Source organism: Musca vetustissima, unplaced genomic scaffold (assembly GCF_032173495.1).
Source record: "Musca vetustissima isolate MV318-11 ecotype Yass unplaced genomic scaffold, APGP_CSIRO_Mvet_v1 utg19053, whole genome shotgun sequence".
NCBI lineage: Eukaryota > Metazoa > Arthropoda > Insecta > Diptera > Muscidae > Musca > Musca vetustissima.
Genome location: NW_026873500.1, coordinates 100,615 through 124,826, shown reverse-complemented (window position 1 = coordinate 124,826; position 24,212 = coordinate 100,615). Strand labels below are relative to the sequence as shown.

General features: G+C 34.0%; 1 protein-coding gene across 1 annotated transcript in view; it reads left to right on the top strand.

Moving 5' to 3' along the window:
- The first annotated feature begins 13,765 nt into the window (after positions 1-13,765).
- LOC133325813 (neural-cadherin-like) overlaps positions 13,766-24,212 on the top strand; it is an 89,556-nt gene continuing 79,109 nt past the window's right edge. Inside the window, exons 1-2 of the mRNA XM_061534536.1 lie at positions 13,766-14,059; positions 14,118-15,699. Coding sequence (XP_061390520.1) covers positions 13,766-14,059; positions 14,118-15,699 — 1,876 coding nt within the window. The remainder of the gene's footprint in view (positions 14,060-14,117; positions 15,700-24,212) is intronic.

Genomic DNA, 24,212 nt, shown 5'->3' with positions numbered 1-24,212 from the left:
TCAGTTTAGGTTACATTTTAAACGCATACCGAATAGCGTGTGTTAATTTTGCTTTAAATATATTTACAAAACCTAGAATAAGTTGCAGAATTACATGTGTAGGGATTGATGATAGTCAGATAACATATAGATAAAGATCGCATATTTAAATTCGTTCACTATACAGCCCATAAAAGTATTGTTTCTAAGCCCCACGTGTATGAGCCAATAAAAATATTCTTAAAATTTCAATCTTTTTACACCTTTCTAGTCCTTCTGAAAATGTTTTTTCCCGAAATGGCTTATTTTGTTGGGACCTGAGGTCCTTGCAAATTTTTCCACCATGATATCAAGATATCCTATTTTTTTGTCAAAAAAATACCTCAAAGGATTGCTATTAATGTTTATTTATCTTTTTTTCAAAAAATTTACCCAATTATAAAGTCATCCCATCCTTAAAATTGAAAAAACTTAAAATTTCAAGGAACTGAGTGATCTAATCGAAGTTTCTAAATTTTTTTAATGTACAATATTTTAACATATATATTCTCATAAAATTGGCTCATAAAAATCTACAAAATTTCGTAATGGCTAATAGAATTTGAATAATAATGAACAAACATTGAAGTGTTTCAGCCTATTGCTCCTCCCTGGTTTGGCCAATCCCTCCATAACTAAAAAACGAAGTCGTTAATATTCGAAACAACATTTGTGTTCTTACTTCTAACAAATAGCAACAACAACAGCAACACCAACAAATTTGGCTTTATAACATTAACATATTAATAAACATCTAACACAATTTGTAAAGGAACATTAACAAAAAAATTTTGTTTTCTGCTTCTTCATGTTTTCTGGTTGACTCAATAAGGACCACCCATTAAGAACTACAGGATGGCAGGAACAACACCGACAGCTCCATAAAAAATAAAACTAAAGAAAATTATGAACACACCCTTAAGAAAGTTCGTTGGATTTTTTTACTTTTGTTTTTGGAACAATTAGTGTGTGCTGTTGTTGTTGGTGTATTGATATGCAAACTATGAAGCGGGCCCACTTCGAATGTATCGTCCAAAGGACTAAAAGAGTACAGTGCTTCAAAAAAATAAATTAAATCATTTTTTGAAGTCTATCCTCAAGGCGTGGATTTCTTAAAAAATATTTTTTGAGGTCTATCCTCAAGGCCTGGATTTCTTAAAAAATATTTTTTATTGAGGTCTATCCTCAAGGCGTGGATTTCTTAAAAAATATTTTTTTGAGGTCTATCCTCAAGGCGTGGATTTTTTAAAAAAATATTTTTTTGAGGTCTATCCTCAAGGCGTGGATTTCCTAAAAAATATTTTTTTGAGGTCTATCCTCAAGGCGTGGATTTCTTAACAAATATTTTTTTGAGGTCTACTCTCAAGGCGTGGATTTCTTAACAAATATTTTTTGAGGTCTACTCTCAAGGTGTAGATTTCTTAACAAATATTTTTTTGAGGTCTACTCTCAAGGCGTGGATTTCTTAAAAAATATTTTTTTGAGGTCTATCCTCAAGGCATAGATTTCTTAAAAAATATTTTTTTGAGGTCTATCCTCAAGGCGTGGATTACTTGAAAAATACTTTTTGAGGTCTATCCTCAAGGCGAGGATTTCTAAAAAAATATTTTTTTGAGGTCTATCATCAAGGCGTAGATTTCTTGAAAAATATTTTTTGAGGTCTATCCTCAAGGCATAGATTTCTTAAAAAATATTTTTTTGAGGTCTATCCTCAAGGCGTGGGTTTCTTAAAAAAATATTTGTTTGAGGACTATCGTCAAGGCGTGGATTTCTGAAAAAAAAAAAATTTTTTTTGAAGTCTATCTTCAAGTATATTTTTGAGGTCTATCCTCAAGAATATTTCTTGATGTTTATCTTCAAGTATATTTTTTGAGGTCTATCCCCAAGTATATTTCTTGATGTTTATATCCAAGGATATTATTTGAGGTCTATCCTCAAGGATATTTCTTGATGTTTATCTCCAAGGATATTTTCTGAGGTCTATCCTCAAGGATATTTCTTGATGTTTATCTCCAAGGATATTTTTGAGGTCTATCCTCAAGGATATTTCTTGATGTTTATCTCCAAGGATATTTTTTTAGGTCTATCCTCAAGGATATTTCTTGATGTTTATCTCCAAGGATATTTTTTGAGGTCTATCCCTAAGGATATTTCTTGATTTTTATCTCCAAGGACATTTTTTGAGGTCTACCCTCAAAGAGTTATCCTATGAACTTCCTGGAACCACTGTATCCAATTTTTATACATTTTTTTCTGTCTGTTATGTTTCATTGTTATTCATAAGTCTTTTGTTTTCGTTACTTTGTCCTCATTCCACACCAATATTTTTTCTTCTCTTGTTTCGCTTCATTATTATTAATTTTTTACGCTTAATAAAGAAAATTGTCATTCCTACGTAGTGTGCGCTCCTTGATGGTATATTTAATTTTTTTGTTCGTCTTGGCTGCGTGTGTGTCCTTTATTTTATGCTGAAGAAGTTCTAGACATAAGTTGTGGCTTAGCAGCTCATTGGCTTTTTGTGTCATAAAATATATCGAAAAATCCCATCGAAAGGAATGGAATACCAAAAAAAAAAAAAACAAAAACCATGGTGGCGGCACATGCGCCTCTCAAAAACTCCAGCACCCTCTCTTTAATTTGACATAAGCCCGTGAACATTAAACTAAATTGTTGTTGTTGTTGTTTTTGGATTTTTGAGCGTCATGTGTAAATGAGTTTATGAACGTTTCTCGCCTTGAACATAAAAAGGAACGATGCGTATCTGCCTGCCTGAAACAACCACCAAAATAAATTTTGGGTTGTTTTGTTTTTGGGACCAGGGTGTTAATCTCCAACAAAAGATCACATCAATTTTAATGTGTTTTTTGTTTTGTTCTTCATTTTTGGGAGTGTGTCCTACCGTAATTTAGTGTCAGCGCCAAGGCAAAATCAAAATGTAAAATTTTTTGAAACAGAAAACAATTTTGAAAGGGGATATTAAACAATAACACAGCTGCATTTAAATGACACTAATAATGTTTCATTTGGATATTGGTTATCCTTTTGTTTCGTTCATTATTCAAATTTTAAATTTATTGGCATTTATCGATAAGAAGACAATAGTAATTACTAGCTTCAAATACAATAAAAGAAATTATAATTAAGTTGTAAAAGGGACGAATTCGAAATCCATAAAATAAGAAAAATTACTCTTTAAAAAATCCACGCCTGGTTTAGGCCTTGAAACAATATTCTTTAAAAAAATCCACGCCTTGATAAGGGCTTGAAAAAATCCACGGCTTCATTAAGACTTGAAAAAATCGACGGTTTAATTAAGCCCTGAAAAAGTCCTCGCCTGTTTTAGGCCTTGAAAAAATATTCTTCAAAAAATCCACGCCTCTGATAGTCCTTGAAAAAATATTCTTCAAAAAATCCACGCCTCTGATAGTCCTTGAAAAAATATTCTTCAAAAAATCCACGCCTCTTTTAGGCCTTGAAAAAATATTCTTCAAAAAATCCACGCCTTGAAATAGAATCTTTAAACCTTTTCTAGGCCTTGAAAAAATATACTTTAAAAAATCCAAGCCTCGAATAGGCCTTGACAATTTTTTGATTAAAAAAATCCCGAATCGTGTTGTTGCTTGAAAACATATTCTAAAACTTCAAGGTTTAATGTGCGGATAATTTATTTCGTTGTTTAAATCAGCGAAATAATTTATCCCCACATAGAACCTTGAAGTTTCTCCTCGCCGCCCCTCAGAATGTGACATTTAACATTTTGTTTTATGGAATTTCGTTTTTTACTTCAGCTAAGTTTTTTTATTTTTCTTGCAGCGGAATGCAGCAATTTTGTTCTTCGTAGTTTTTATTTTCATTTGTGGCATTTCTACCATTTATCTTTTTGTAAAAACATCCAAACTTTTTTCCAAAGATACGGAAAAAACGAAAATTTTTCAATGTTCAGCGGTTATAGCATCAGACAATGCCATCATTGAACTGTAAAAACTTGAAACATTAAAAGTTATGGGTGGAAAAGAGGAAAAAACACACACACAAATAAATGTGACAGGAAGAAAATCTAAAAGATGGAAAAAATAAAAGACATTATCGTCATCATCAGTTTTATGTTTCTTTGTTAGAAAAGAAAGAGCATTTCTCCTTTTTGCTTACATAAACATCAAAATTTCGCAAAAAAAAAGAAGTAATGTGACATTTTCGGAAGATGCTGGTTGAGTGAGGGAAAATGCAGGACATCGTTATAAAGCAACATAGCTCGAGAAAATGTCAGAAAAAAATATTTTTAAGTTGGCCTCTCTTTACTCAGGCCAATTCGAGCTCATCAATATTCTGAAATAAATTTCAATTCTTAAATTAAATATACTGACAATTTTCTACATTTCGGTATTGATTTTTTTCTTTCTCCGTTTTCGGTACTCATTCAAAATTTTGCTTGATTTTTTTCCTGACTGCTCTACATTTTTATTTGTCGTCTGTTGTTGCTTTTATTTTATTTTCGTTTCGTTTATCTAGAAGCTCATTAATAAAATATAAATAAATTTAGTGAATTTATTTGAAAATTATTGATCTGAAATTCGTTTCAGTCGATTAATATTTACGCCTATTTTCAAGTTCATTTAAGATGGCAGGGCAAATTACAACGGAATATCAATGCGAATGGTGTATCTCTCTACTTATTGTTGTTTTTACAGGTTTTCGAGTACCCTACATTAGAATGGGATGGTATATTAATGTTATTACATGGCTTGTAGCACCTTGGGGACGTCAGCAGGATTGAAATTATAGGAATATTGATCAATTTAATTTCCGATATTATATGCTAATATTGGGTCGGGTCTTAAAATCCCCCCTAGATAAAATATGCATCAACACATCAGGTTAGCACCAACTAGGAATTTCAGGAAATAGCGCCACCTTCAAGAATGTGGCAAAACTAAACAAACAGTAGACCATTGTTTCTGCGTAACGGTAGATGGCGCCTCCATCTCCACCAAGACAGGTTATAGCAGATCAATCATACACAAAGCTGAAATAAAAAATAAAATTCTTTCAGCGTCGAATTTGTGTAAAATCACGCCATCGTTCAGATGAAATGCATCCGAACTTATTAACCAACCTTGACATTAACACACTAAGTCCACAACTACATCACAAATGTGAAAGGCCCGTTGCTTCCAGACAACGGTAGATGGCAGCACCCTTACAAGTGGGCTTAAATATCCTCCAGATGAAATATGAAATATCAACCTAAGCGTCAACGTACGAAATATAGCCGCTTCCACAGGAATATAGCAACACTAACTAAGCAAGGATCCCAACCGCTTTATCTAACTCAACAAAACATTGTTTATAGGTAGCGATAGATGGCAGACACATTATCACTTGGAACAGGCTACATCAGACCAATCATTTACATAGCTGGAATAAAAAAACAATGATTAATGAAATGCCCAATACGATGGTGATGTCGAAGCCTCCCATATTGTCCCAACAGGATAAAAAACCAGAATGAACATGTGATTGAGATATTCCATGCCATCAAGCCAATAGCCAAAGAACTGTTTCCACTCCTATTGAGAGACCACCAAAACTAAGCCTTTATGGCTTCTATAGAACCCTAATATTGTTGCTCACGTATTTTTTCCTTATTTGTGGAAATAACGCGGTGTCAAGTAAATAATGTGTATGCGAATGACAGATCAATTCCATGTTTTGTGCGGTTGACAGGACGATCCTTTTTGGAGCGACTAGCAAATTGTTCGAGATCCAACGAGAACAAGCCTTACGGGATGGTCTTGTATGATCGGTTGGGCGACACTATGGACCATTTCATCTTCAAGCTAATATCGGTAACGATCCAGGTTTTCAAGGTGGTCAGTGCAGGTTATCAAAGTAGTGCTTCATTGTCATAAACATATTTAAGTTCATCGTTCCACAACTGACGATAATCGCAGCAAAATGTTCACCAGTAAAATTAACTCGATTTTTTGGCAACTTTATTTTTCAATCCAACAACTCAACACCTCATGTAAAAATGTCAATATTTCCAGTATCACTTGTATTGCAATTTTCTAAGATAAAGGTACCTCACAATTTTCGCAATTTTAATGTTTTATTCCCATGTTCAAACTCCATTAGGGAGTATAAGGTTTCCACAAAGCATAACCATCTTACTTGATTAGTCATTCATTTTCCATTAGTCATTCAGTCCAGACAAGTATATGTTGGGTCGGATGTTGTCTGCTGCCATCTAGGGTTGCCTAGAAAGAACGTATTGTTGAATATTGGGGAGAGTTTTAGATCTTTGTTTTATGCTATTCGTCATTAATTGTTTATATCATTTAATTGTTTTTAGTACACACAAAAATATGCTTGGTCGGATTTTGCCTGCTGCCATCTAGAAAGAACGTCTTGTTAAATATTGTGCATTGGTCGAAGTCTTTGCTTATTTAATGTTACTATTTTGTATTTTGTCACGGAGTTTCGGGTTCATTTCATCTGAAGAAAGGATGTAAGCCTGATTTGCATTATTGAAAACACCCTTGCAGCTGGGTTTCGGAGCATAGAGTTTCCACAAAGTGCCACTAGTTTTTGCCATTAATCTTTAACTTTTTAATATTTTCATTGATTGTATTCCAGAAAAGTATATGATTGGCCTGATGTGGCATTTCTGCCATCTTGCGTGATCTAGAAACAACGATATCGTTGAATATTGTGTACTGGTTGGGATCTTTGCTTATTTAGTGTTACCATTTTGCTCTGGATGTTATACCCCTCCATTCGTAATTTGTCATGGAGCTTCAAATTCATTTCATATGAAGAGGCAATGCAAGCCTATTTTTGCAATTATTCGAAAGACCCTTTCGGTTGGGATTCGAAAAGGGACCCTATCGGTTTATAGGCTGACGCTCCGCATATATTTTGAATTTTCTATCTGTAACATTAGGTTCTAAGAGGGACTCGTTGAATTTAGTGTAGTGGTTCGGGTCTTCGCTTATTTAATGTTACCATTTTGCTCTGGGCGGGGCTATATCCTTTCATTCGTATTTTGTCACTGAGTTTCGGATTTATTTCATCTAAAGGGAGGATTTAAGCCTGTGACTGAAGTCCTGATTTTGAGTCCCATCGACAAATTTTAATAAATGTGTATGTGCGATAAATCATAATCGGAATTTATTCCACAAATAGCATTTTTTATCATTTTTAATACATTTCCAATTCTGAAGAGCATAAAAAATTCGGTTCCAGCCACTCCTACTTGTTTTTTTTTCTTTTCATTCTTTCTTTTGTAAATATGCAAATATTTAATTTTTTCAAATACACATTTTTTATACGAAACAAAACGATTTTGGACATTTTTATGAAATGTTGTCGAGGCAAAACAAAGAACCAACACGAAAAAAATCAATAAGTAGCAAAGTTTATTATGACGAACACAAAAGAAAAAAAATATTTTCAATACAAAATGCGAACATAATAATATTCATCACTAACTGCCCCCACCAATCCAGCACACAGCAGGGGTCATGGAATTTGCTGGTAGTAACGCCCTGAATAAATGTTTTTTGATCAATATTATGGCAATTTGTTTTACAAAAACGTTGTTGAAGCACCACAAAATTGTATGCTGATGAGGTGGATCTCTAACCCCTACTACCACCAGTATGACTTGCTGGCTGGCTTACTAGATTAGCCAGACTGGCATATCATTCATAATTTTCGAACAATTAATTTTTCATTAAAATATCATTAGTATTCATTGACTTTTTATGGCAGATAATTTTTTTTTGTGGTTTACAATTTTTTTCTACTATTTTTTTGATTTTGAGATTTTATTTCAGCACCTTCTTTACAGTAATTAAAAAATTGATTTTACATTTTTTTATTATTTTTTTAATTTGAAAAAAGTAAAATTGGGCGCCATATCCCATTGAGAATTTCATGCTACTTTAGGTAGTAAAAAATTAACACTAACTAAATTAAATATTAATATTTTTTTAGTTTTAATTATAAATTTTTAGTTTTGATTATGAATGTTATATTTTTATTACCAAAATTGGGCGCCAAAACCCATTGAGAATTTCATGCTAAATTAACACAAGCTAGTTTTAATGTTTCATATGTCTTGTTGTAATTATATATGTAAAAATATAAATAAATAAAAGGCGAAGTAACCCCTTGAGAATTTCATGGTATGTTTGGCAGTTTTTTTAATTTGAATATAAAAAAACTAATTTTTTATTACAAAAAAAATTTAAAGCCATCACCCACTGGGAATTCCTTGCTCTTTTTATATTTTGTTTTAATTATGAATGTAAAAAATAATATTTTTATTACAAATATTAAGCGCCAGTGCTATTTTTGGTAGTCACCAAAAATTTCACTCAATTAACGGTAGGCTGTACCAACCACCTTTAGGTCCAATTTGGTTTTATCGTAATCTGGTGTATATTGGTGTAGATTTCAAATATATTTTTATTCACCTCTTTTTATGGCGTTAAAAAGTTACCGATCTTTTTTTTACGAGTTTTTAACAATGTTGTTGAGACACATTTCAACACACTGGACATAAAAATAAAACTAGAGGCGGTCTAATTCAAAACCTAAAATGTTGTTTTGTTTATAGCCCCTAAATGCTTGTTTTCACTTCATAATTATTTAATGAGATTTAAATTGTCTTCTGGTTCAGTGTGTGTATTTATGAAGAATGTGGGTGTTGAAGGTTATATTTGGAAATCGGGGTTTTCTCATTCGATTGGGAAGACATCAAGTAATAATCAATTAAAATCAAAGCAAATGAGTGATTGGGGAATGAGGAGTGATATTGATTAAATAAACATATTCAAATCTAATTCGTCATTAGGCCTTAAACAATTCGTTACAACAAAATCCAAGCCTTCAGTAGGTCTTGAAAAATTATTCCTTAATAATGGGAAACAAATGGGAAACCTTATTAGGCCTTAAAAAATACACGCCTCTGATAGGAATTAAATCATATCCTTTAAAAAATCTGATAGAACTTGCAAAAAAAATAATAATAATAAATCGGCTCTGATAGGCATTGACAAATTATTCTTAAAAACCAGTAAGGAAAATTCAAAAGTCGGACCAGCCGACTATATGATACCCTTTACCACTTTGGGTACATACAAAAGATTTTAATACCTACAATATCCTGTATATAGAACAGACATAGAATTTTTGGAGGACCATTGAGATGGAATCGGGTCGAAATTAAATGTGCTATCTAGATAGATATTTGAACCAATTGAAAAACCCACATACACACATACCATCCTGAAATCATTGAAAAATGTCAAACGGGCTAACTTGGATTCTTTGGTGTACCATTTGTATGAAATTGAGTAAAATTATGTATGGGAGCTATATATAAACACAGGGACCTAATTGAGCGAACGTTACATACACCATTGTTATACCCTTCAGGGTAATATGTCTTTGTGCATATGTTTGTAACAGGCAAAAATAATCGAGATAGACCCATGGCTCCTTTTGAGAATATGCATAGAATCACCTTCTAAGTCGATTTATGCATGTCCGTCCGTCCATCTGTCTGTCCATGTTAAATTGTAAACAAAGTACAGGTCACATTTATGCTCCGAATGGCACAGCTCATTTGTTTGGCCCAAGGACGAACCCTATTGAAATTGGGAAAAATCGGTTCAGATTTAGATATAGCTCCCATATATATTTTCGTTCGATTTAAGGTAAATGGTGCACCAAAGTCCCTATATATCTTTCGATTTGCACGAATTTTGGTATAGGGTACTGAATTAAGTCTAGAATGATATTGCTAAGCTTCGTGAAAAGATCCGTTGCTAGGCCGATTGACACAACGTACTAATGTTATATAAATTAGTCTCTGGCAAGTTTCCCTGAAATCGGTTGAGATATACATATAGATTTATAACAACACATCGCCCGTTAGGATACATATGTAATATATACCCATAGTGGTGAAGGGTATCATATAGTCAGCCCAGTCCGACTTTACCACTTTCCTTACTGTTACTGTTATTTTTTTTATTTTTTTTTTGTATCATTTTATATTCAACTTACTACCCTCTGCCAAATTTAGTGTAAATCGAACAAACGTAGCTCCTTCGGTACACCATTTATATAAAACCCAACGAAAATATATATAAGACCAATATCAAAACCTGAACCGATTTCCACAAACCTTATTACACATCATTTTTTTCCTCAATTTCTTCGCCATGCAAAATTTTGCTCAGTCGGACATATATTGGGAATTTGGTGTATCATTCACATAAAATCGGACGAAACTATATATGGGAGCTATATCTAAATCGGAACCGATTTTAGCAAAATTTCGCAGACATCAGTCTGGACCTTATTCAGTGCGCTGTACAAAATTTTGTCCTAATCGGACATATATATTGTGAGTTTGGTGTATCATTTACCTAAAATCGGACGAAACTATATATCGGAGCTATATGTAAATCGGAACCGATTTTAACAAAACTTCGCAGACATCAGTCTGGACCTAATTCAGTGCGCTGTGCAAAATTTTGTCCCAATCGGAAAAATATTGGGAGTTTGGGGCATCATTCACACAAAATCGGACGAAACTGTATATGGGAGCTATATCTAAATCGGAACCGATTTTAGCAAAATTTCGCAGACATCAGTCTGGACCTTATTCAGTGCGCTGTGCAAAATTTTGGTCCCAATCGGACATATGTATTGGGAGTTTGGTGCATCGTTTACCTAAAATCGAACGAAACTATATACGGGAAATCTGAACCGATTTTCTCCAATTTCAGTAGGGTTCGTCCCTGGGCCAAATAAGTCAACTATGCCAAATTTCATCCAAATCGGATCATAAATGCGACCTGTACTTTGTTCACAAAAATATATGGACGGACGGACAGACGTAACTCGACTCTGAAAGTGATTCTATGCATATTCTCAAAAGGAACCATGGGTCTATCTCGATTCCTTTTGCCTGTTACAAATACACACCATGATAAGAACTTGAAAAAATATTCCTTAAAAATAGGCATTGCGGAAAAAATATTCATAAAAAAATCAGCCTTCATAAAACGGACATTTTTTCTTTTTAAAACTAAGGCTTGATAAATAATTTCTTAAAATATATTCGCCTTAATTGGCGCTTGATAAATAATTTTTAAAAAATACAAGCCTTGATCTACGCCTAGATTAGGGTTTTAAAAAATATGTTTTTTAAGAAATTTTGAAAAAATATTCTTTAAAAAAAGTCATGCCTTGAAAAAATTTCTTAAAAACCTCGCCTTTCATATTTTCTCTTTTATTCAAATTTGTGCAATTGTTATGACGGATGAGAAGGCATAAATTCGACTAAGATACATAGACTATTAATCCAATAGATTACACCGTGACACAATTTGTTTCCCCCTTAAATCTCCATTATAATGAATAATAGCCTTGTTATTTATTGGGAATTATTTTCTTTTCAAAATAGGAAAAAATCAAACAGTTAGTAAATACCTCTAAAATATGTCTTTATATCCAAAAAAAAAAGTGTATGGCCCGTGCTATAAACTGAAATAATTTATAGTATTAACATATAAAGTAATTTGTTTTATTTTCGTTTTTTCTTTCATCCGATACAAAAGAATAATCCATAGATTGAAAAAAAAAAACGAAACAACCAAACAAACATATCATACATCTTTTTTTTGTCTTTTGATGAATATTGACTTCTTTATATTGGCCGGTCGGCCGAATAGAATTAAGATTTATGGATGAAATGATAAAAATCTCCTACTAATTGAAACAAATAACAAAAGCCGGTCATTAAGCCAACCAAACACAGACCAAACAAAAACATGTTGTATGACATGGCTTAAATGTATCTATATTTTTGTCATTGTTGTTTTTGTTTTATTTTGAGAATATAATCCCGTAAAACCACATATTAGTCTGTGGTGACGTATACACAACATGTGTGTGTGTGTGAATGTTGGTGTTCGCTTTTAAATATATTCACTCGTTAGCGCATATTTAATTAAGATATGTAATTTGTTAATTGGTCAATTGGAATTTTTTCTTTCGTTTCGTTTTGATTTTTTTTTTTGCTCTGGGTAGGGTTGCTATTTTGATTTACTTTGAATTTTTATTGCAGATTTTCGGCGCCAAATAGACATTCCAGAAATATTTTTGCCCAACAATAATTCAGGTCTTGAGAATAGTGTGGTTTTGTTAAAGAATATTTTTCAAAGACTTGAAAAAGCTCTTTTGAGGCATTATCAAGGAGTAGATATTTTTTAAAGTCCAACAAAAGGCTTGCATTTGTTTGTCAAGACTTAATCATGCCTTCGATTTTTTAAAAAAAATATTTTTTCAAGCCTACATTTTTTTTAAACATCCAATCATTAGGATGTTTAAAAAAAATCTTTAAAGCCCTAATTAAGGCTCGGGTTTTAAAGAATAATTTTCCAAGGCCTTTTTAAGGCTCGGTTTTTAAAAAATAACTTCTCAGGACCCTCTGCAAGACGCGGGTTTCCAAAGTAATTATTTTTTGATGACTTTTAAAGGCTCTGATTTTTTAAAGAATTGTGATCCAAGGTCATATACAAGGCGAGGGCTGGTTAAAGAATTTTGTTTCGTGTCTTCCATTTAGGAAAGTGGTAAAGGCGGACGGGGCGATTATATGATATCCCTCACCACTTCGGGTATTTTCAACAGATGAATCCTAACAGACGTCGCATTTTTAAAGGACCAGTAAAATGAAATTGGATCCATAAACATGTCATTCTGCAGCCGATACTAAATTATTCATTTGGTCAGATATAGAAGCTATATCTAAATCTGAACCGATTTTCAGGAAACATAACACATATCATTCTAGGCATAATTCATTACGCTGTGCCAAATTTCGTGCAAATAGAAAGATATATAGGGACTTGGTGCACCATTTACTTTAAATCGGACGAAAATATATATGGGATCTATATCTAAATCTGAACCAATTTTCAAGTAACTTAACACTCATCATTCTAGGCCTATTTCATTGCGCTGTGCCAAATTTCGTGCAAATCGAGGGATATTTGGGGACTATGGTGCACCATTTACCTTAAATCGGACGAAAATATATATGGGAGCTATATTTAAACCTGAACCAATCTTCTCGAAACTTGACACACATCATTCTAGACACAATTCAGTATACTATGCAAACTTTCGTGCAAATCGAATTCTATATATGTGGCTTTAGTGGATCATTTACATTAAATAGGACAAAAATATATACGGGAGGTATATCTAAATCTGAACCGATTTTACTCAGTTTCAATAGGGTTCGTATATATTTATATGGCCCGTCAAATCATTAAATTATTAAAGAATATTTTTTCAAGGTCTCATGAAGTCGGGAATTATTCAAGAATATGTTTTTCCGAGTTTGATTTTTTTAAATATTTCTTTGTTTATTTTAGAAAAAAATATATTTTTTAACTTTACTAATTAAAACTTTTTCCTAATCCCTTTCATTTCAGATTCCACTAATCGAATAACCCCCCAATTTAAAAACAAACAACCACAAAAATGTGCTAATAAAAAAATAAAACGAACAAATTTAGCATTAAACCGCTTAATTTTTGATTGGCAACAAAAACAACAAAATTTGTTGCATTCAAACATCCACCACAACAACAACAACAAAAATAAAAATAATTAAAACCACACAACTTAAACGTCTTCACAAGCAACGCGTGCCACCAATATGGCACAAAATCGAGCGCACAAAAAGCGCTCAAAGCTTAAAAGCTTTAGCAGTAGTCTAAATCAATCGAAAACATTTTCATCAGCAACAACAACAATTACAACAGCAACACCAAGAATTATGTCAGCCGACAAAAGTCTGAGGTGTCATAGCAAAGAACAAAACGCTCCCGCGCAAAGAAGAAGGTTATCGTGTCGGTCGTCGTCGTCCGTTTCGGTATCCGCGTCGTCTTCGTCCTCGTCGTTATCATTTTCATTATCGTCGTCGTCATCGTCATTATGTCGCTATACACTGGCATTTGCATTTATTTTATTAACACTAAATAGTCAATTTGCAAACGTTTTTACTCAAGAGATCTCCGAAACACATCAGCAGCAACAGCAAACAGCCTCCAAATTTGCCCCCAAAGGCACAGTCAGTCAGTCCACAACACGATGAGCATGTTACGCCAGGAGCCGATACCAACAACGCCCACAAACTTCCTACACATGGCCTGTCAGCAGCAAATGCAGCACGCATGTTAGCCGGCTCAGGTGGTGCCATTGGCACGAGCACCCCCACCAGCAATGACATGTCCCTGGTCTTGCCGCATGACACCTACCCCGGCTTTAGTATAAAACGTTTCAAAACCCGACCCATCGAAGAGAGCACAAATTACACCGACAGTCACCATCACTCGGGGGGCCATTTCAGCTATCAGCATGGTTCGTATCATATGTTGGACAACGAATATGCCAAGTACTTCACGGTGCTGGATGATGGCGTGGTAATGACTACATCGGATATCTCACCTCTAGTCAATCGCCCGGTGAATTTGGTGGTGGTGGAGGAGACGCCCAACTCCACCCAGACCCACAATATCCAGCTGTATGTTATGCATCGAAATGACATGTTACGTTTTCCCGGCTCCATGTTGGATGCCTCGGGTGAGGTGAAGGAAAACAAGCCAGCTGGGACACGAGTACGTGGTGTGCCTCTAATGCAAGCCTTTAGCAATGGTGATGTGGAGGCGGAACCCAAGAAGGTGCGTTACTCCATCATTGGTGGCAATGAAGATGGTGCCTTTGCCCTGCAAAGTCGCAATGCCAAACAATCCGATGAACGTTCCACATCATTGGTCATATCGGGTGATGATGAAAGTGGTGTTTGGTTGGTAACCAATCGCCCACTGGATCGTGAAGAAACTGCCCACTATGATCTGTCCGTGCAAGCCTCCGATTTGGAGGATGTTGACAAAACCGTATCGAAAATCCAAGTTACCGTGCTCGACGAAAACGACAACCGTCCGGTGTTCAAGGCCCATGACTATAAATTTGCCATTGCCGGCCAAAAGAATCCCGAATTGGATACGAACAACTCAACCACCTGGAAACGTTTTAGCATTGTTGGCAAAGTGGAGGCAGTCGATGCCGATGGTGATAAAATTGCCTATCGACTAAAACAACCTAGCAATACGGTCATCATAGTTCCTCAAACGGGTGAAATCATGTTAGTGGGCCAGCCACCCACCACGGAGTTGCTGCTCGAAGTGGAAGCCCACGATCTGCGTTATCCCAGTTTGGTTAGCTCACAACCTGCCAAGGTCTTAATTGAATTCCTACAACCGGAACCCGTGTCGTTTATAATGCAACATTTGGAACATGACGCCATCAATGAACATTCCCATCATCGTGAAAAACGTCGTGTCACACGTGCTGTCCGTCCAACAAAACGTATTGAATTCACCGAAGCTGATGGCGATACGGAGGGCAAGTCGGTATTCCAGCTGGAAAAGGAAACCGATAAGGAGACATTTAAAATTCGTGATGAAAATCCTTGGGTAACGGTGGAGACAAATGGTGCTGTGCGCGTCAAAAAGAAGTGGGACTATGAGGAGTTGGGTCCCGAGAAGACAATTGATTTTTGGGTTATCATCACAAATACCGGACATAATGGTAAGTGGAAAGAAAAATAAATTTTTCTTAAATAAATAGGGTGATATTTTTATAAGTGAACTCAAAAAAGAACCCTTTAGGGTTCTTCGGTACATGGAAGGTTGACGGAGCCTGAGAACAATTTTTGAGGTGAATTTTGGCCCCAAATTGTTATTTTCTCAAGTAAATACAAATTATTAGATACTGAAAAATCCCAAATTTTTCAAGGACCCTTTTAGGGAAATTACATTTCTCAAAGACGGACTAATAATGTGGGGAATATTTTTTGAACGGAAACATTTCAAGGAGAGGCAATAGATGCGCAAATATTTTTTTTTTACTGAAAGGAAATTTCCACAACAGTTCTAACAAATTTTCACGCGGACTTTCAAAGGTCTTAACTTATAATATGTTTGCTGAAAATCCTTCGTAGATTTTAGATCCGACAAGAAGTTCTCAAAACTATACTTTAAATCCTGGCCTCTTATATACCTTCAAAAAATATTCTTTAAAAAAATCCTGACTTCTGGCAGGCTTTGAAAAATATATAAAAAAAAATTATTTTAAAGAGTTCCTTAAAAAATCTTCTTCAAAAATGTACGACCTCAGTAGGACTTACAAAAGTACTACTTAAAAATCGAAAAAATGCCTTAAAAAATAATTTAAATAAAAATCACGTTTTTAATCGACGCCCTTAAAATGGCATAAAAAATAATTTTAAAAATCAATTATTGATAGGCCTTTAATTTTTTAAATCCACGCCCTTTATAGGCCTTACAAAAATCCACGCCCTGAGTTGAGGCTAGAATATTCTTTAAAAAATGCAGACCCTGAAAAATATTCTTAAAAAAATCCCGCACTCTTCTAAGCCTTAAAAAATTCTCTAAAAAGTCTTGGAATCTTCTAAGCCTTGAAAATTTTTCTTTAAAAAATCTTGGAATATTCTAAGCCTTAACAAAATATTCTGCAAAAAATCCTGGAATATTCTCAGCATTAACAAAATATTCTGTAACAAATCCTGGACTCTTCTAAGCCTTGAACAAATTTTGTGTAAACAATTCTGGACACTTCAAAGCCTTGAACAAATTTTGCGTAAAAAATCCTGGACTCTTCTAAGCCTTGAGTTTTCATTAAAAAATCCTGGAATCCTGGACTTATGCCTTGAAAAAATATTCGTTAAAAACTCTTTGCCTCTTCTAGGCCTTGAAAAAATATTCAAAAAAAAAACTCCTCGCTTCTTCTAGACCTTGAACAAATATTAAAAAAAAAACTCATCGCTTCTTCTAGGCCTTGAAAAAATATGTTTAAAAACTCCTCGCCTCTTCTAGGCCTTGAAAATATCTTCTTTACAAAATCTACGCCTTTATAAGGCCATGAAAACATATCCTTTAAAAAATATACGCCTTCATTAGTCTTGAAAAAATATAATTTAAAAAATCCACGCCTTGATTAGGTCTTGATAGGCCTTGCAAGAATATTATATAAAATATCGACGCCTCTGATAAGCCTTGCAAGTATACTCTTTAAAAAAATCACGCCTTAATAAGGCCGTTAAAAAATCCACGCCTTGATAAGTCTTTGAAAAAATATCCTTTAAAAAATCTACCCCTCCTTTTGGCCTTGAAAAAAAATTCTTTAAAAGATCCATGCCGGTTTTAGGCCTGACAAAATATTCTTTAAAAAATCTACCCCTCTGTTTGGTCTTGAAAAAAAATTCTTTAAAAGATCCATGCCGGTTTTAGGCCTGACAAAATATTCTTTAAAAAATCTACCCCTCCTTTTGGCCTTGAAAAAAAATTCTTTAAAACATCCATGCCTGTTTTAGGCCTGACAAAATATTCTTTAAAAAATCTACCCCTCTGTTTGGCCTTGAAAAAAAATTCTTTAAAACATCCATGCCTGTTTTAGGCCTGACAAAATATTCTTTAAAAAATCTACCCCTCTGTTTGGCCTTGAAAAAAAAATTCTTTAAAAGATCCATGCCTGTTTTAGGCCTGACAAAATATTCTTTAAAAAATCTACCCCTCTGTTCGGCCTTGAAAAAAAATTCTTTAAAAGATCCATGCCTGTTTTAGGCCTTGACAAAATATTCTTTAAAAAATCTACCCCTCTGTTTGGCCTTGATAAAATATTCTTTAAAAAATCTACGCCTTCATTAGGCCTTGAAAAAATATTCTTTAAAAAATCTACCCCTCTGTTTGGCATTAAAAAAATATACTTTAAAAAATCTACGCCTTGATTTGGCCTTAAAAAAATATTTTTTAAAAAATCTACCCCTCTGTTTGGCCTTGAAAAAATATTCTTTAAAAAATCTACGCCTTCATTAGGCCTTTAAAAAATATTCTATAAATAATCCACGCCTCTGATAGGCCTTGAATTTTTTTAATTCATGCCCCTGATAGGTCTTGAAAAAATATTCTTTACAAAATCCTAACCTCTGATAGTCTTTGAAAAAATATTTATAAAGAATATCCAAACAATATTCGATTATTTAATTCCGCTATCCCTGTATAAACAAATCAAGCAAGAGAAAGAACCCCTCATAAGAAAAATATGACTTCCTTCATCCACCCTGACATGTCCCCAGACATTAAGAGAAAACAACAAAAAATAAACATTTCAACAATTTCTTGTTAATTGTTAAACTAATGGCCACTATTAATAATAATTTTTCCTTCCACATTCCGAACATTTATGTCTTAGGGTTGGACTGTCACAAAATAAAGTTTTGCGAAGGACCAAATATAAGGCGTGGGGAAAAATGTTTAAATTAAAACTTCAAAAAGCAATTAGTATGTTGAAAAAGAAAATAAAAACAACGACAAGTCTTAAATAAATACGAACGAAACCAATGGGGCCCAGTTGTCATCAGAGAAGAGTCCCTTTGGAAAATTAATACCAACTCTCCCCATCAGAATGAACAGCAAGAACAACAACAACTAAGGGAATTAAAGAAAGTCTGACATAAAAACGAAGAAGAAGTGGAAGAAGAAGGAAAGACAAATAAAGACATTTAGGGCGCATGTGCTGTTAATGTGTACCCGACTCAAGGGTGAGGGAGGAAATTGAGCCTGCTGAAGAAAGTTGTGGGAATGTCACATGAAGTACAAAACTGATGGACGTCTATGTTGGGTCGAGCAAAGTTCAGAAAAAAATAAACAATTATATTTCTCTCACATGGCTGTTGGATATCTAAATAAACAACAATCAAAACAGAAATTCAAACATGGACTATGACGGTCTTCCCTTGTCAAGTACTGGGGGTTATGATTTTCGAAAGGGTACTTCTTCGGCACCCACATCACATTTCAAGCATTCTCAGCAAGGCATGGAAAGAAAGGGAAAATTGTCCAGAAGGCGGCAGCACTTCAGTCTCGAAGAACAGCAACACATAAAACAACTCTTTTGCATATCTTTTGCTACAACAAATGTTGCTTTTGTTGTTGTAACATTGCTACTTCGTCTTCTTCATTATCATTCCACTTTGACTGTGAAACAAAACACAAACAACAACAAAAACATGAGGGGGAAAAATCAACCAGAAGTGCCACTGCATCATCAGTAGCCAAACAATTGTTCCTTGTTATTCTGCCAGCCATCCATCACCCGCACCCTCCCCCCACTACAAATCGAACGAACGCATGCGAACAAATTACTAACGAATGTTTTTAATGTCATGAACTTGTCTGTCAAATTTTTGTAACTGGACAGAATGTTGTGTTCCACAACAATAACAACAACAGCAACATCATCCTCATCATATGGTAGCATTGCTACAGTGCAATAAAATGTTGCATGTCTACTATGGCTTGACTTGGCCTGGGATGGCCTCTGTTGCTGCTGCCACTCCACACACAGTAGCAATGACTTCATATGTCGACTGGAATTAACAACAGTCTGGACTGGATTCGGTTTTTATGTTTTATAGTGCAATGCAGTATTTTGTGCCGAACAGTGGGATGAAAAATTAGGAAAAATATGCTTAAAAAAAACGACACCCTTAATAGGCCATGAAAAAATATTCTTAAAAAAATCGACACCGTTAATAGGCCATGAAAAAATATTCTTTAAAAAATATGCACCCTTAAAAGGCCTTGAAACAATATCCCTTGTTTTTTTTATTTTTATTTATTTTTATTTTTTCAGGGACCCTTGTTAGGGTCCCTGAAAAAATATTCTTTAAAAAATCAACGCCTTGTGTAGGTCCCTGAAAAAATATTCTTTAAAAAATCAACGCCTTGTGTAGGTCCCTGAAAAAATATTCTTTAAAAACTCCACGCCTTGTGTAGGTCCCTGAAAAAATATTCTTTAAAAACTCCACGCCTTGTGTAGGTCCCTGAAAAAATATTCTTTAAAAACTCCACGCCTTGTGTAGGTCCCTGAAAAAATATTCTTTAAAAAATCCACCCCTTGTGTAGGTCCCTGAAAAAATATTCTTTAAAAAATCCACGCCTTGTGTAGGTCCCTGAAAAAATATTCTTTAAAAACTCCACGCCTTGTGTAGGTCCCTGAAAAAATATTCTTTAAAAAATCCACGCCTTGTGTAGGTCCCTGAAAAAATATTCTTTAAAAAATCCACGCCTTGTGTAGGTCCCTGAAAAAATATTCTTTAAAAAATCCACGCCTTGTGTAGGTCCCTGAAAAAATATTCTTTAAAAAATCCACGCCTCCTATAGACTTTTAAAAAATATACACCTGTCATATGCCTTGAAAAAATGTTCCTTGATCTTAAAAATCCAGAAAAAAATTCTTTAAAAAATCTACACCATTAATAAAATACTCTTTAAAGAAACCAAGCCTCTTATAGGCCTTGAAAAAATATATAGACCTTGAAAAAATATTCTTTAAAGAAACCAAGCCTCTTATAGGCCTTGAAAAAATATATAGACCTTGAAAAAATATTCTTTAAGAATCCACGCCTCCTATAGACCTTGAAAAAATATTCTTTAAAAAATCCACGCCTGCTGTAGACCTTCAAAAATATTATTTAAAAAATCCACGCCTCTTATAGGCCTTGAAAAAATATTCTTTAAAGAATCCACGCCTCTAATAGGCCTTGAAAAAATATTCCTTAAAGAATCCACGCCTCTCATAGGCCTTAAAAATATTTTTTAAATAAGCCAAGCCCCTTATAGGCCTCGAAAAAATATTCTCTAAAGAATCCACGCCTCTTACAGGCTTTGAAAAAATATTCTTTAAAGAATCCACGCCTCTTATAGGCCTTGAAAAAATATTCTTTAAAGAATCCACGCCTCTCATAAGCCTTGAAAAAATATTCTTTAAAGAATCCACGCCTCTTATTGGCCTTGAAAAAATATTCTTTAAAGAATCCACGCCTCTTATAGGCGTTTGAAAAAATATTCGTGAAAGAATCCACGCCTCTTCTAGGCCTTGAAAAAATATACTTTAAAGAATCCACGCCTCGTATAGGCCTTGAAAAATATTCTTTAAAAAATCCACGTCTCTTATAGGCCTTGAAAAAAGATTCTTTAAAGCATCCACGCCTTTTATAGGCCTTCAAAAATATTCTTTAAAAAATCCTCTTTAATCTTAAAAATCCAGGCTTTTGTGATCCTTAGTATTAATATTTTTTGTCCCACTGTCCTGTCGCTTTAAAAATACACAGTTGTTCATAATGGTTGTCCTGACTGCATTTGTATAGAATTTAAATGTTTGTTACGTGTTTAAATATGTTTGTAAAATTATAAATCTATATGCCTGCAATAAAAATTGGCTGCATTGCATCAAAACTAAACGAAAAAAATCCCAAAATTCATGTTCCGGAATCAGCTGATGTCTGTGGCATGACATTGATGTTGACTCTGCTAATGTGTCATACTTGCGTTTTTTGTCGTATTATTACAGCTAACAATAGCAATGTAACTTGGCAATTTGCATATATGAGAGTCCTGGATAACAGTAATGCCTATATGTCAAAATGTGACAGTTTTCAAAAAAAAAAAAAAAAAAAAAAATTATTAATTGAGGGAGTTGGAAAAAATTGCACACAAATAAATTTTGTGTGTGTGTTAACCACCTAACATTCAATTCAGTCATCAGTCATTTATGTAGTTAAACTAGAGAATCCTGTGGTGCACACATCCTGGCCAATTATGATTCAAAATATGTGTGGCCAGTGATTCGTGTGTGGCTGAAGGGGGAGGGGTATTATATTTTATATGCTAAACAGCAGGAGTTTCTGTGGGTAAAAATATGCATATTTTTTTATAATACATGTAGTAGTGCGTGTGTGTGAGAGAGCTCACTCAGACAACTTGATGTCCTGTTTGTGACACTTAGCACAATTTATTGCATGCCATAACCACACTTTTTTTCTTTCAAGCCATTAAATATTCAAGTGTTTAATTTTGCAGCTGCATTTTTTATTTACTTAAATAAATAAGCAAATATTTGAAATCACTCGGGTATTGAAATGTAAAAAAATTATTGCTTATTTGATGTCGAATTCCTTGTTTAATTTGTGATAGAGTTTTTTGGCTGCTAATTCAATATTTTTATAAATAATTTATTCAAAACCTTAGGGCTTGAATGTGTAGAAATGCAAAATATAAAATAAACCAGTGAGCGGAACAATATTTCGAGATATTTGCACCCTTTTTACCGATTATAGATCGACAAATTCACTTTCTAATCCTTGCATATTTTTCAATTTTTTTTTTCTTGAAGTGAATTTTTATGCCGTAGAATAAAAAAATTGTCACTTTAGGTTTTGGTTGATTTCACCGTCGGAATATTGACCGATCATCATCTAAACAGCTGCTCTAAGCATTTGGTCAGATCCCCTTCACCTTGTAAAATATGTGATATTCTGCATATAATAATTGCCTCTAGAGCGACAAGAAAATCTCTGAATGAAATCTCAATTTCACCGAAAGCTATAGGCGTCGTCCTTGACCATAATCTGAAGTTCATGTACAATTTCAAAGCTAACAGCGCGACATTTCCGTCCTCTAATGGAGTAATAGTAATACTACGCACATAGTCACCTTTACCTAATTACGTATAACTCTCACATCAGAGTACATGGTAACAATTTGAAGGTCAACCACTCCTTTTGGGTATACTATCAACTTCTCGGGTATATGTCCTTCAGGAGCAAGTATATACGCCCTAGAATAAAAATGTTGTAATTTTTCACACAAAAATCAGGGTCCATTTGACCCGCTAAATATTGACCGATCTTTATCAAAACAGGCATGCTTTTTCTTTGGCACGATACTCTTCTCCATGTAAAATTTCACTATGTTCGGACCATAACTGCGGCCTATGGAGCGACCAGAAAAACCGACAAAAATTAAGTATTTGGTACATTTCATCCCTTAAATATTAATCGAATCTTTACCAAAAACAATAGGGGTCTTCATTGGGCCGAACCTATCCTCCATGCAAACTTTAGTGAAGATTGGTCCATAACTGTGGCCTGAATCGTGTTTCTAAATTATAATGGGCAGACGAACGGACGGACGGGCACACATGTCTAGACCGACTCAGCTAGTCAAGATATGGGATCGGTATACTTAAAGGTGGGTCCAGGACCAATATTTCGCGACGTTACAAACTCCTGGGGCTGCACGATGATATAATACCCTGACAACATAGTTGTGTAGGGTATAAAAATTCAGTGCTCAAAGGCGTACAAATCCTTGCAAAAATAAATAAATAATCATATAGACCTTAAATTTCTTATAGTCCTTGAAAACAAAATATTTCATAAATCCAAGCTTCTTATAGGCTTTGAAAAAAAATATTTCATAAATCCGCGCCTCTTATAGGCTTTGAAAAAAAATTATTTCATAAATCCACGCCTCTTATAGGCTTTGAAAAAAATTATTTCATAAATCCAAGCCTCTTATAGGCTTTGAAAAAAAAAAATTATTTCATAAATCCACGCCTCTTACAGGTTTTGAAAAAAATTATTTCATAAATCCAAGCCTTTTATAGGCTTTGAAAAAAATTATTTCATAAATCCACGCCTCTTATAGGCTTTGAAAAAAATTATTTCATAAATCCACGCCTCTTATAGGCTTTGAAAAAAATTATTTCATAAATCCAAGCCTTTTATAGGCTTTGAAAAAAAATTATTTCATAAATCCACGCCTCTCATAGGCTTTGAAAAAAATTATTTCATAAATCCACGCCTCTTATAGGCTTTGAAATAAAATATTTCATTAATCCAAGCCTCTTTTAGGCTTTGAAAAAAAACTGTTTCATAAATCCACGCCTCCTATAGGCTTTGAAAAAAAATTATTTCATAAATCCAAGCCTCTTTTAGGCTTTGAAAAAAAAACTGTTTCATAAATCCACGCCTCCTATAGTGCCCTAAAAAAATTATTTCATAAATTCACGCCTCATATGGTGCCCTAAAAAAATTATTTCATAAATCCACGCCTCATATAGTGCTTGGAAAAAAATTATTTTATAAATCCACGCCTCTTATAGGCTTTGAAAAAAATTTTCATAAATACACGCCTCTTATAGGCTTTGAAAAAAATTATTTCATAAATCCACGCCTC